This window comes from Aphelocoma coerulescens, chromosome 17 (genome assembly GCF_041296385.1).
Source record: "Aphelocoma coerulescens isolate FSJ_1873_10779 chromosome 17, UR_Acoe_1.0, whole genome shotgun sequence".
Classification (NCBI taxonomy): domain Eukaryota; kingdom Metazoa; phylum Chordata; class Aves; order Passeriformes; family Corvidae; genus Aphelocoma; species Aphelocoma coerulescens.
Window position 1 is genome coordinate 4,671,946 of NC_091030.1, and position 12,890 is coordinate 4,684,835.

The following is a 12,890-nucleotide window of genomic DNA, read 5'->3' on the forward strand; positions in this document are numbered from 1 at the left end:
GGTTGTTTGTTGGGGTGTTTGGGGTTTTTTTTAATGAACATGCACAAAAATTAGCATTACCCCAATTACAGGATATGGAAAGTCACTGCAAATTTCCCTATGAGGGAAGAGCTAGGACAGCAGTTCATTACAGATATTGAGGGCATTTTCTACAGTTTATACACTTTTTTGCTAACTTTATTCTAACAAAATAGAAACATTGATAACTAGATATCTTGGAGCATAAATAGAACTGAGTTTTTAAGGCTGTCTCAAAAAGCTTGCACCAGATCACCAAAGCAGTTTCCTATCTGTCAAAGAGCAAAATCTCACAGCATTTTTTAACTCACACATATCTACTACTTAATGGTCAACACTTCACAGGCAATGTGGCTCTATCCAATGGGCTTGCAGCTCTGAAATTGAAGCAGCTGTTCTGCAGGGAGTAGGAAATAGGTTAGGGATATAATTTTTGTAAGACTGCTCATCTTTTGGCAGGAATGCTTTTCCCCAAGAAGCTCATCATTTACATGAAAAACTTGGACATAATGGAGTCAAATAGGGCTTCTGTAATCCAGGTAACATCAAATCCCCCAGCAACTCCCCACTCAGTCCTATTTTTCCTGTCTTTCCTGTACAGTTATATTCTACCTGCTCTGGAAGATGAAAAAAAATCTGAATAGAAAAGACAGTTAAATATAAAATACTTCAAATCAATAAATGCTCTTTGTGGTTGTTTTACTGACAAGAGCGATCTGTTCTCACTCTCCTTAACCTCAACACCCTGAAGAAATCTCAAAGCATGCCAAAGACAGAGATTTTGTGACTGCAGCCAAACCACAGTTGACAATCAAACAAAAATGTGTTAAATTGGGTGTACGAGGGGAAGAGGAACTTAATTCGTTTGTAGGTAAAGAGACCCCTCTGCTGGTTTTAAGGAATAGTGCAGGAGCAGCAGTTTCCAGATCTCCCAGCTTTATTAAGGTCCTTATTTAATAATGGAACCAAAACATCTCGTGAATAAAGACAGGCTCATTAAATCTTTTATGTAATTTAATATAGCAGGAGACTAATCCCCAACTGAGGAGGATCAGACTCTGGATGCAAGCAGGACTCTGCTCATTATGTAAATGCTGCCCTCGTGGAAGCAAAAGTGGGAAGACTTCAGCAAAATCCACATGACAAAGCATTCAGGTGAAAACTGTTTTGTGTCAAAGCCTCAGGAGAAGGTGCATCCTTCTTCTAAAGGAAGAAAAGGAGAAACCTAATCATTCACTTTGTTGCATCAGCTGTGAGTGCTGTGAGCAGGAGAGCTTATCTGAATGCCCACAGCAAGGTAAAAACCCTCAACAGAATATGAAGCAGCAAAATTAATGAACAGCACCTCATTTTTTATGTTAAATTGTGATCAATTAATCCTGTGCTTTGGGCTTTTACAAGCAGAAGTTATTTAATATACAGCCTTTACAGTGACCCTGCTAGGAGAGCAGGCTGAGGTTTGGTTCCAGGTCACAACAAAAAGAGAGTTTAAATAGTGAAATTTAAGATAATCTACAGATATGCAACAAGATAAATATGGCAGAAATGTAAACGTACATCATCATGCATATTCAGATTTTCCCATCAGAAAAACTGGAATCAAGAGTAACTATTTACCACTTTTAAAGGTTAATGTGTTTTTTCCTAGGACCTAACTATCAAAATTATATTTAAAATACTATTCTTTGCAGATTATGTGCCAGAATTTTCTTCAGCCTTCATACACAGCATTAGGCAGTGTCAGGTATTTCCCTCCCAGAAGTTATTTAAATTAAAAACCTAATTTTGTTAGAAAAGGACCTGCTAAAGCACTAAATTATTTCTAGACTTTAGGAAATAAAGCAAAAATGTGATAATAACATTAATGGTTTTGTCACTTCTGCTCTTCTGTAGCTGTGCTTCATCCAGCTCCTTCTCCATTTTCTCTCTTTGCAAATTCAGATCACTCAGCTCTTGACCAGTGACTTTAATTATCCTTTGTAGCCTGCGATTTTCAGCGTCCTTTGTGAGGTTCTCTGAGCGCAGCTCTGCCAGCAGGGTCTCCTTTTCCATCAGCAGAGCCTGATAATCTGCAGCACCCTGAAACACAAAATAGCAGTCAGGTTCCAGAAGTGGGTTTTGTAGAGCCTGGGAGTCCTTACTCCCATTGCATCCCAACCCACAATCCTGCCCCTCTTCCCAGCGTTTAGAATTGGTGCTGCAAAGAAACAGTGAAACAACAAAACAAGGAAAGTGTAACAATAAAATTTCCTCTACTGATGCAACAAAACTTTCCATGACATCCAGTGCAGGCTAAGGAAGTCTGAGGTAACAAAAAATGAGAGAAAGGTTTATATACAAAGGAGTCCACCGTGCAAACAAGGTCATGGCAGTATTATTGATTCACAATGCAATAATTACATAAAACTCTACTTTTGGAGTAGAGTCCAGTTTCAGTCTGGACTAGGGCAGGAAGTTACTGAGCCTTTCATGAAATTAAGGTTGGAAAAGACCTTTAAGATTTGAGTCCAGCTACCAACCCAGCACCAGCATGGCGTTCACCACCAACCCATGTCCTCAAGTGCCACAGCCACACATTTTTGGAACATATCCAGGGATGGTGACTCCACCCCTGCCCTTGACATGAGCCTGTTTTGTGTTCTTCCCCACCACATACTGCTACAACTGGCCCTGGAGCTCACAGCAGAGGTGACAGGAGCAGTGAGCTCTGCAGCACGATTTACTCACAGAGAACTGCCTTCAACTCAAGGTTGTAGCTAAGAAGCAGAGAACTGAGGAAAAGGACTTGCTCTGCAATGTGGATTCTGTGGACAGGAGGGATCAGTTGCATGCTTTTAAAACTTAGAATTTTTTAAAAATCATCAAGGTCTCAAAAATCATAAAGCCCCTTTTCTCCTTCGCACACACAAAAAAAGCAGTACTAAATCACATTTTCACAAATAACATTCCACTATTTTATAAATACTGATTTCACACTTATTATATAAATAATTCCAAGCAGGTGTCTCACAGCCAGTTCAACTCTGCTAATAGGAAGCCTGTGCTGGCACCATACTTTGGGGAAAAAAAAAACAGGTCCAGAAAAAAACGCTCAAGACAATCTCAGCTTCCCAATAATTTGGGTCTTTATTTATAACTTATTTTGATATTACATGTTTCTCCCTTAAAGATATGCAGTTGGTTTAGAATTAAAAAAAAAAAAAAAAAGGCAAGAGAAGAGAACCAAGGTAAGTTAAGTTATCTGACATTTTAATATTCTATTTTTCAAATAATTTGATTTGGGAATTTTTTTTCAAAGTAGAAAAAATTAATCATTTTAAAACATTTTAAGCTAATTTTCATTCCTCTGCTTTCAAAGTTAGCAAGTACTGCCTGCTGTGTGGAATTACACAGAAGGGAGGAGCAGGAATGGGGAAAATCACAACAAATTGCTTGCTCTTACCTTGAATTTTTGGACATGTGCCTTGTGAGTTGCCTCTCTTGCCTTAGCCAATGAAGCATTTAACTCTTCAATTTCAGAACCCAGCTCCTCATTCTTTAAAAAAAGTAAAATGAATACTATGTAGGAAGAGTTATCTCCAAGGGATGCTGACACAGTAATTTCTACCCCATCTCATTATCCATTCATCCAACTACACAAAACACTTTCAAGAACACCAAATGCATCATAGTAAATCTTATGTAAAGAAATTCTTGCTCTTATACACTCACTAGACTGCCTATCCCTCAAGTGAAGTATTTCCCACTCTTCCACACAATCTGAACTTCAGCTGACGATGACCTCTCTTATTTTAGCTGCCTCTGACAGCTCCACTCAACAACATAAAATACCCCTCGTATCTTCTAAGTGGTGCTCAGAGCTGATAAAAATCAACATGCAGCTGAAAACATTTTTCTTTAACGTTCTTAAGGGAGAAAGATACTTAACTTTCTCCTCTCTCCTCCAGTCCAAGAGCCCAAACTGAAGACAAACAAAACTGCTTAGAGAGATGACAGCAGTGACAGGGACCCACTAGAAGCCTCCTCATGGTTACAGTGAGATCAGACCCTGCCACACACACACACAACTCTCCCTCCCCAACCCCCCCACCCCAGTGGTACTTCAACAAACCAGCAAGATCACAATCACCCTACCTCTTTTTCCTTTGCTTTTAAGGCAACAGTTAGTCCTTGGATAGTTTTATCCCTTTTCAAACCATTCTTCTTTTCAACAGCAAGCTCATTTTCTCTTTCTTGTAGCTCTTCTTGGAGTGACTAAATTAGATTATGTGAAAGTTGCATTAACTTCCCACTAAGACATACTGTAATTGCACATCAGTAAGTACATTCCCTCAGAGCTCTTGGAGCTTATTACTCAGATTACCAACATAAAATACAGTCTCCAAAATGAGAGGAAGCATCTTAAAGATGTGCCTCGAATATTCTATAAGAAGGGGGCAGGACATGAGCATCACCTTCAATATTTGATGAGTGTGTCTATCAGCTTTCCTGAAAATTGCTTCAAAAACAGGAGGAGTCCTCCTGTCATCCCATATAAAAGAGAATTTAACAGAGGAACTGCTCTGCTTCTCTTGGAGTCAAGGCCTCCTGTGCCTATGAAAGGATAACAGAGGGAGCCCAACACACACTGTAAGGGGTCAAGGAAACAGGAGAAAAACTGGAACTTACCTGAATTTTTTTTTCAAAGGAATTTCTCTCATTTTTAAGCTCCATTCTAAGAGCCTATAAGAACAAAACATCTGTTATGGTCACTTCAGTTCATTCTCAACAGCACTCATTAAGCATTAAAGTGAAGCAAAATGAGCTTAAAAGCCCTGGGCATGAAATAAGCCAGTCCACATTAAGAAGAAAAAAAAAGAAAATAAAACCCCACAAAACATGCTCAATGAGACAGAACAACTGCACTTGCTGAGTGAATAGAGGTGCATTTTTATGTGACATTTATCTTCGTCAGCAAGATGCTTTTATCAAGAGAGATTTTTATTAGCACTTTTCCCTGGGGAGGTTACAGAATTATTTGTTTTAAAAAAGTAATCATACATAAAACCAGAGTTGTGCAAAGGTATTCATCAGATTTTTTTCTCCAATACTGCACCTCAAATGATCACATGTACTCTGTCCACCTCCTGTGAAATGATTACAGATGATGCTGTTTTCACCTTGACACACAAATACTCTTGTGAAATCAGGGTGCTTTTTCCTGGCACAGATTGATTTAATTGCAAGATCACCCAGAACCGAAAACTTTTAATACCTGTAATCAATTCAATCATAAAAGATTCTTGACACAGACAAAAAAAAAAGTGTGTAGGTACTGAGCTGAGCAATATTAAGTTTCAAAACAAAAGGGAAGAAAAATTCTCAGATGCCTGACAGCCTCCATAATTAACTTTCTTAATTCTGCCAGCTTTAATTTCTTCTTTGAATAACCAATAAGAAAAAAAGACAACAAGCCTCAGGACCTGCTTCTACATTCCAGCTTTCAGGATCTCTGTCTTCCTATTTAGGAGCCAAGTGAAACAGAAGACTGATTCTTGCACCTTTTGTAAGCTAAAGGGTAAACTTTGCACTTTATTTCATGAGATCTTTTTTTGCCTTCCTCCCTTACCACAGCTTTTTTTCCAGACCATAACAGCAGAGACACTTCCCAAGAACAAACTCTCAAGTCACATTCTTAACTTTTACAGCAGTTATGTCATCCAGTGAGGGATCTATTAACATCCAGGATTTCTCTAATATATACTTCTGTAAAGCAATTGCACAGTATCTATTACACAAGCATAAAGTCAGTGGGAAACACAACCTCTCACTGAATGAATGGATAAATAAGGATGAATATTGCCAACCAAGCCACAGCATAAACCATGAATGGTAAGGAACTGGAAAATGAAGGAGGAAATAATATTTTAAAAAATTGGCTGATGTCACTCACATAGTGTCCTGCACAAAACCTTTAAAATCCTGCCCCCCATGAGATTTATAAGATATAATTGGTCAGACAGTTTCCTCACCTCTATCTCACCATCCTTTTCAAGCCTCAAAGCAATGGTAAGTTCTCTGATTTTTTCTGCTGGCAAGTTCCCATCAGAAGAGCCACTCTGAGACTTTTCAAGGTGCTGAATTAGAGCTTCTTTACTTTTCAGTGACAGATTCAGTTGCTCTATAAGCCTAAAATGATACGATTTCAAATATTAATCTTGCACCATCTACCACCAATTCTCCAGTCATTGCAGTAAATCTTGCAGACAACTCCTCTAAGTGAAGACTCAAGACAATACTTGCAGAACTCAAAAGAGGACTTTCATAACCCTGGAAAACATGAAAAAGTGCTGTAACCTTAACACAAGCAAACAGGGTTGAGCTATCTGCAAAGTGCTCATTCTTATTTTCCTCCAATACCACTTCAAATATCAACAGTTAAGTTTCAATATTTTACTTGCATTGTCCTTTACAGCACACACAAAAACCTTATTAATCTCTTTCCTTTCTTGGCTCACACACCACATCCTTACGTGCCTTCACCAAGTGTCTCCATCGAGTACTCAGTTTCATCTAAATTTGTATCTAAGCTGGTTCTCATTTCACATAAACAAAACAGAAAAAAAAAAAACACACTAAAAACAAGTCAGGTCAGTGATGTTGTCTTTTGCCAATGCACATCTTCACACTTCCAGTATTCCAAGAACAGTAACAATGTTTTCTGACAGACCTGAGTGTTACACATGAAAACTTTGCAGCACAAGATGCCATTCCTGATTCCTCAATGTTTTGTAACCTGGCTTGTAGAAGTATTTCTAACAGTGTTTCTCTTCCCATTAAATTTACCTGCCTGACCTAGGAGCTTATGTTTCACACATCCTGACCCTTTTAGGCTTTCAGAGAACTTTTAAAGATGACTTTGCTACACAAAGCTACTAAACTGGTTGCTGTGTTGCCATTTACTCCATAGATGGCCAGTAAGTCTCCTGTACCCAAGGGTAGGACCAAACTGATCAAACCCAAACCCATGCTGACTCTTCACACTTTAACAATAAAGAATTCCAGCAGTTAGAAACATTACTCTCAACAGTTCTGACCTGTCTTTCTCAGCTTCTGTAACCTTGTCCACATCCTTGGCCGGGGCATTCATAATTGAAGCAAGTTTCTGCTCAGCAGCAATTCTCAGAGCTTTCTCCTTCTCTGTCATTGCAAGGGCTTTTTCCACCTCTTCTTGGGCAGCTTTAAGATTCTGAAATTAAAACACACAATCCTGATGCCTATAAGAACTAAATGCTCATGAATTTTTTCACATACTGAAGTTTCTTCTACCCAACATACATCAGGATGTCTAGTTTAGGAACTTTTACCAAGTATTTCAAGCTATTTGTAAATGCTTCTGAACTCTGTGTCTGCATTTTCAAGATTAATCCACTTTCTGTGCTACAGAAAGAAGGGAAATAGGTTGCAAAGAAATAAATAATACCCTAACTGATAGCAGAACTGGAAACAAAAGTACCCCTATGCTATGATTTTAGATTTAGCAATTATAACATGGTTTTGTCCCACTGTTCTCCCACTACCATAATAAAAAGCTACACTTAAATTAAAGAGGTTAAATAAGGGCTTTTTTTGTTCAATAAATTAATATTCCAAAGCTCACTGTAGCTAACTGAAACTCTCTTACAATATTATAAATGATGTTGGAAAGCATTGATAAAGTATGAACCAGACATTTTTCTCTTGAACAGCAAAAGAAATTGAGATAACAGCCACAGATTTCAGTCAACTTCCTCTGGGTGACCCAACTCACAGAAATGGAGAATGCCAAAAAAAAGACACTTGCCTTATACTACATCAAATTTGATTCAGATCTTCATTTTCACACTGTAAGCATCCCTACTGTGCTCACCCAATTTAGCTTCTTATGAAATAAAAGCCTCCTTGTAGCCTAACAAGTCATACCCCTCTTGCTTTCACATCTAAATTAAAAAGTATTTCTTTGGGGGAGGGAGAGGAAAAGCTCCTTCACCAGTGAACTTCCCCACTCAGCCCCTCTCCTGAAAAGCTGTTTTGCCAACACTCACCTGTCAATCCAGAACTCTGAAGGAAATTTATCTTTGTTAGCACTCCCTGGATCTATATAATTACATGGTGCTGTGTAAACCTGTGACTAAAACCACACTACAGTGTTTGAATTCATAAGTAGAATACAATTAATGTCAGAGGCCAACACTATCTATGGGCTACAGAATATAGTTGATGTCCATGAGATTAGAAAATCTGCTCTTCAACCTATCAGATCTGGGAAACACCAGCCTGACTGATTTGGGACAGAGGAAGTAATTTAAGAACTTCTCTACCAATTCAACAGCACAAAGAATGCTTTCAGAAATGCCAGTTCCACTAAAATGAGTAAGAGGTCATGGAAATTGCCCTTTCCTCCTCCCTCAAGGAGCTCACTTTAAATGGACTTCAATCATCCTTGTAGGTCCCTTCCGTTTACACTACAATTCCCCTGTAAAGTAACCAGAAATGGCTCAGCAATAAATACAGGAATAAACCATCTCAAGCACAGATAGTGAGGAATGAAAAAAGACATTATGAAAACATAGGTTGACCACAGTATCAAATCTCAGATAACAGCACAAAAACAGCAGTGATTTCTTATTATTCCTTCAGCTGTGGCCACTTACCTCTTCCAGAAGGTTTATTCTGCCAGTCAGCATTTCCTCCATCTCTTGCATCTTCTTCTGTGCCTCTGTCCCACGCTGCACTTCAGCATCACCACCCTGGGCCAAGCTTTCAACTGCCTTACTGAAAGACACAGACATAAATCCCAGGGCACATCAACATGGAACACATTTCAGGTGCCACTGGCTGATGGATTATGCTCAAGCACCTTCCACCTTCTCTGGAACATGCTTATCACTTTAAGGTTAAATACAAACATCTGCAGACTGTACAGCAATTTGGGTAGTGTCCATTGAGTTCCACATACAAGCCTTGGCACAGTGGATAAAGAAGCATTTCAGATGTATGATGAAAAAGTGAAATATTTCCTTTATATATCTAAAGCTTCCAAATACACTACAAAACCTTCAGCAGAGCTGTGCTTTCTACAGGAAACAGCACTGAAATAAATGAAGACATGGAGCTGCTGAGATCTCTCCATTTGCCTTTTCAGTATTTGTTAACACCTCGTGAGAAAAGAACAGGCAGTGTTTCCTTACTCAGCATCAGATGACCACTCCTTCATGACTGCCACCTAAATTTTGCTTTCTAGTATGACCTTGTGCAAGGCTCCCTTCAAAGCACAGCAATACCCTTTGAGCAACCTGGAGAGATCAAACAAAATTCATCTGGTCCTCAGGAAAACAAAGAAAATTCCACCACAACTGAGGCCCATGGGGCAATCAACAGCTGCCAGCCTGGATTAGTTTTGAACAAGACATTTCTAGATAAGTGCCCTTTAGATCTTCCAATTCCTAAAGCATTAGGAAGGAAAAACACATAGAAACAAGTCCTAAGTAATGGACATCAAGAAATAAACTGGTGCTTACTAGGCCTTGATGAGTAGCTTCTCCCTCTCCTGCAGTTCACGCTTCAGACTTTCTATCTCAACTTTCAGCTCAATGTTCTGTGACAAAAGAATGAAAATGTCTGGAGAGAACTGGAAGATCACCCAGCCCCAAAGTTATTGGCAATGTGTAGATTACTTTTTGCTTGGACCAGCAAATATAAAGTATCAGTGGGCTAAGAATAGACACTTAGCTGTTAAAAGGCATATTTTGCAAGGTTCAAGCCTTTCAGAAATATCAAAAGCATTCAGGACCATTGCACTCAAGCAATACAAATCCCCTACACACACACTTAACTGCTCTGATGGGGAGTACTGCACTTCAGTTTGGGAATTCCTAGGGTTTCCAAGCATATTTTTTGTTAAGCTACAAGATATTTTATTTTCTTTTAAAAACCTGATTTCATCAACAGTAATTTTAGAATTATTTTATTATAGCCTGAGGAAACCTCTCATGATGTAATTGTACAAAGAACTCCTTGGCCCAGAAGCTGACAAACACCATTTGAACACATCAGCAATTACAAAAAAAATCACCAGTGGAGAACACCAGGCAGCAATACTCAGATGAAACTGTGATCCACCCAAACATCAATTTATGTTCTTAACTACTGAGACATGCATCAAGAGAGACTCAAGTTTCCATCCCATTATGGAAAAGAGACCTGAGGAAAGCACCTGTTTAGGTCACTTTAATTTTGTTATTACGGAAAAGAATAAGGTCAGAATAAAATAATCACACCAAAATTTCCAATAACAAAAAAAGACTAAGAAGACAAGTGAAATAGGCAACCTCCCCACAAAACAAACTCTTCAAAAAGAGACACAGTTCCAGGGTGTTATCCTAAATGCCTACGATTTTGTAGATTTCTTCAGTGGGACCATCAAACTTCTGCTGCATTCGCTCCTCCAGAAAATAAATACGAAGTTTCAGGTTGAAGTTTTCTTTTTTCAAATCAGTGATTTGCTGTGAAAGAAGAAAGAAAATGAGAAAATTGTGCCACGTGTTTCAAATTAAGTAAAATTAAAAAAAAAAAAATACTCTCCTTTGGTTTTTGTCTTGGTTTGAAAGACAGGTGTCTGCCAAGGAAGGCGAACCTCCCTTGGAATGGAAAATGTGACCCCTTTCCCTCCGAATTATTATAATTTAGAAATTAAGGGGCTTTCAGGCAAAGATATGAGAAAAGGAACAGCAGTTCTTTATGTGTATGTGTATATATATATAAAAAACAAGACAAACAGCAGCAGCAAGGGCAGCCCCAACAAGCAGAAGCACAAGCCCAGCGCAGCCTCTCCCGGCCGCGGGCCCTTTCCCCCGCGCTGCAGCTCCGCTCGCGGCCGCCAGGGGCGCTGGCGGCTCCCGGCCGGGCAGGGCGGCTGCGGGGATTCCCCCGCGCCTGCAGGGGGCGCTGTGCCGCGGGGCCGCCCGTCTCTCCCCACACGGTCAATGGCGGCCGCGCGGGCGGCAGAGAGACAAAAGGGCTTTCCTTGACAAAGCGCCGGGGGCGGCCGGGCCCGGGGCCCCTCCGCATGGCGAAAGGGGCTGCAGCGGCAACCTCGGGGCGGCGGCTGCGACAGCGGAGGCGAGCAGACGCCAGGGCGGCAAACAAAGCGTAGCAGAAACTCCGCGGCCGTAGCAGGAGCCGCGGGGGATCGGGCACACGCGGGGTGTGGAGTCGAGGTGTGGCAGAAACCCCGAAGCAGCAGCAGCAGCAGCGAAGAGCGGGGCTGGGCAGCGGCAGCCGGGCTCCCGCAAGCAGCTGGAGAGGCTCCCGTGGAGTGGGGGGAAGGGGATGGGGGGTCCCGGGTTTTCCCCTCAGGCACCCAAGTAGATGGTGACGGTTCTTTCTAGGGAGATCGGGTGTTAGTAAGGTCCCAGCTCAACAGCGGCTCTTGCAAGCAAAGGCTCCCCCACAGTAAGGAAGAAGCAGGAAAGGACAGAACTCCGCAGTGGCAGCGACTTCTCCCCACAGCAGCACCAGCACTGTCCCCTCCTCCAGTCCCGAGAGCGAGAGAGCAGCCGAGCCCAGCCCCTCACCCCCCAGCCAAAATCTCACCGTATCTCTCCTCTTCCCAAGAGAAAGTTCCCCAGCTAAGAGAGTGCAGCCAGCTGCACCCTTCCCCTTCTCCTCCTCCCCCCAGCCACATCCTTTGTCTCTTAAGTATCAGTCGTTCCCAGCTCTTCGGCAACAAATGGGATAAAATTACGAGAGAAAGAAAAGGAAAAAAAAAAAAAAAAAAAAAAAGAAACAATCCTAACAGGCAAAAGTTTTGCTTTCAACAGTGCAAGACTGGAATTCCACCCACTCGCCATAGTTAAACTCGTACATACACGTGGGTGACACGCACACACTCAATTGTGAATTTGTTAATTAAATATATAATACATATTCTTGTGCCCTTTAGAATATTCCTGAAGTATCAAAATACTGACTAACTTTACACAATAAGAATTCAGGAGAGATTTTTTTAATTTAACAACATTAAGTAATTCTTCTAAAAGATAGAACTCGAACAAAATACAAGACACCATGTTGAAACAGAAATATTTTCTAAGCAAAAGCCTGGGAAGGCAGCCTCATTAATGGGACCCAGGTAACTTTATTCATAGCAAGAAAAGCCACAAGCACACAAGTGAGCCCAATCGAACAACAGTAAAACCTTTGTGCCACCCCATAATTCATAGTGCAATTCTTTGGGGGAAAAATTGCTTATCACTTTTAACCTTCCTTGTAGAAGCAGTAACTTAGTTGATGGTTTCATTAAAGAAAGGAGTCTGCTCCTAAACTTTTTTAAGAGACTAAGCATAAAACATTCATTCAAATAAGACTTGTGTCCCGTGCCAGATGCTTTCAGCAAATGGAAATCTAATATGTTACACAGGCACTAATAAAATATTTATGTAGGCTTTTCCAGAACAGTACAGTGCTATTTGTAAAAATTATTAGCCATACAATTTCTAAAATATTTAGCTTGTGAAACCCAAGATTACTTTCTGTAACTGCACTCAGAGCCTGCATCTGCAAACAATTCTGTTTAATAATCCCTGCCCAGCAAGGTGCCTCATAATTATTCACAAAAGTGAAAATCATCCGAGCAACTAAAAATCCTACATAAACTTCGTGGCTCATTCCCACATCCTGAAGCAACCAGGGTAGATCATTCAGTAGATCAATCCCAGCAGTCCCTGCTCATTCAGAAAAAGTCCAAGTGACAACAACACTCTGAAGTTGTACCAGCTGAACTTCTTATTAATCTCCATACATTCAATATATTTCTGAGTCGAAAGGAAAAAATGATTTCAAAAGTACTCAGC

General features: G+C 40.4%; 1 protein-coding gene across 7 annotated transcripts in view; it reads right to left on the bottom strand.

Moving 5' to 3' along the window:
• CDK5RAP2 (CDK5 regulatory subunit associated protein 2) overlaps nt 1–12,890 on the bottom strand; it is a 73,666-nt gene that overhangs the window by 57,450 nt on the left and 3,326 nt on the right. For 4 of the 7 annotated variants that reach the window (XM_069031527.1, XM_069031526.1, XM_069031528.1 and 1 more), the window contains 9 exons: nt 10,431–10,541; nt 9,558–9,634; nt 8,691–8,811; nt 7,095–7,246; nt 6,030–6,186; nt 4,687–4,740; nt 4,153–4,272; nt 3,461–3,553; nt 1,879–2,097 (listed from right to left, as the gene is read on the bottom strand). In XM_069031527.1, the coding sequence (XP_068887628.1) occupies nt 1,879–2,097; nt 3,461–3,553; nt 4,153–4,272; nt 4,687–4,740; nt 6,030–6,186; nt 7,095–7,246; nt 8,691–8,811; nt 9,558–9,634; nt 10,431–10,541 (1,104 nt within the window). Of the gene's footprint in view, nt 1–1,878; nt 2,098–2,745; nt 2,820–3,460; nt 3,554–3,729; nt 3,817–4,152; nt 4,273–4,686; nt 4,741–6,029; nt 6,187–7,094; nt 7,247–8,690; nt 8,812–9,557; nt 9,635–10,430; nt 10,542–11,631; nt 11,834–12,890 lie in introns of those variants that run through there. The other 3 variants (XM_069031529.1, XM_069031530.1, XM_069031531.1) reach the window with 3 other exon arrangements.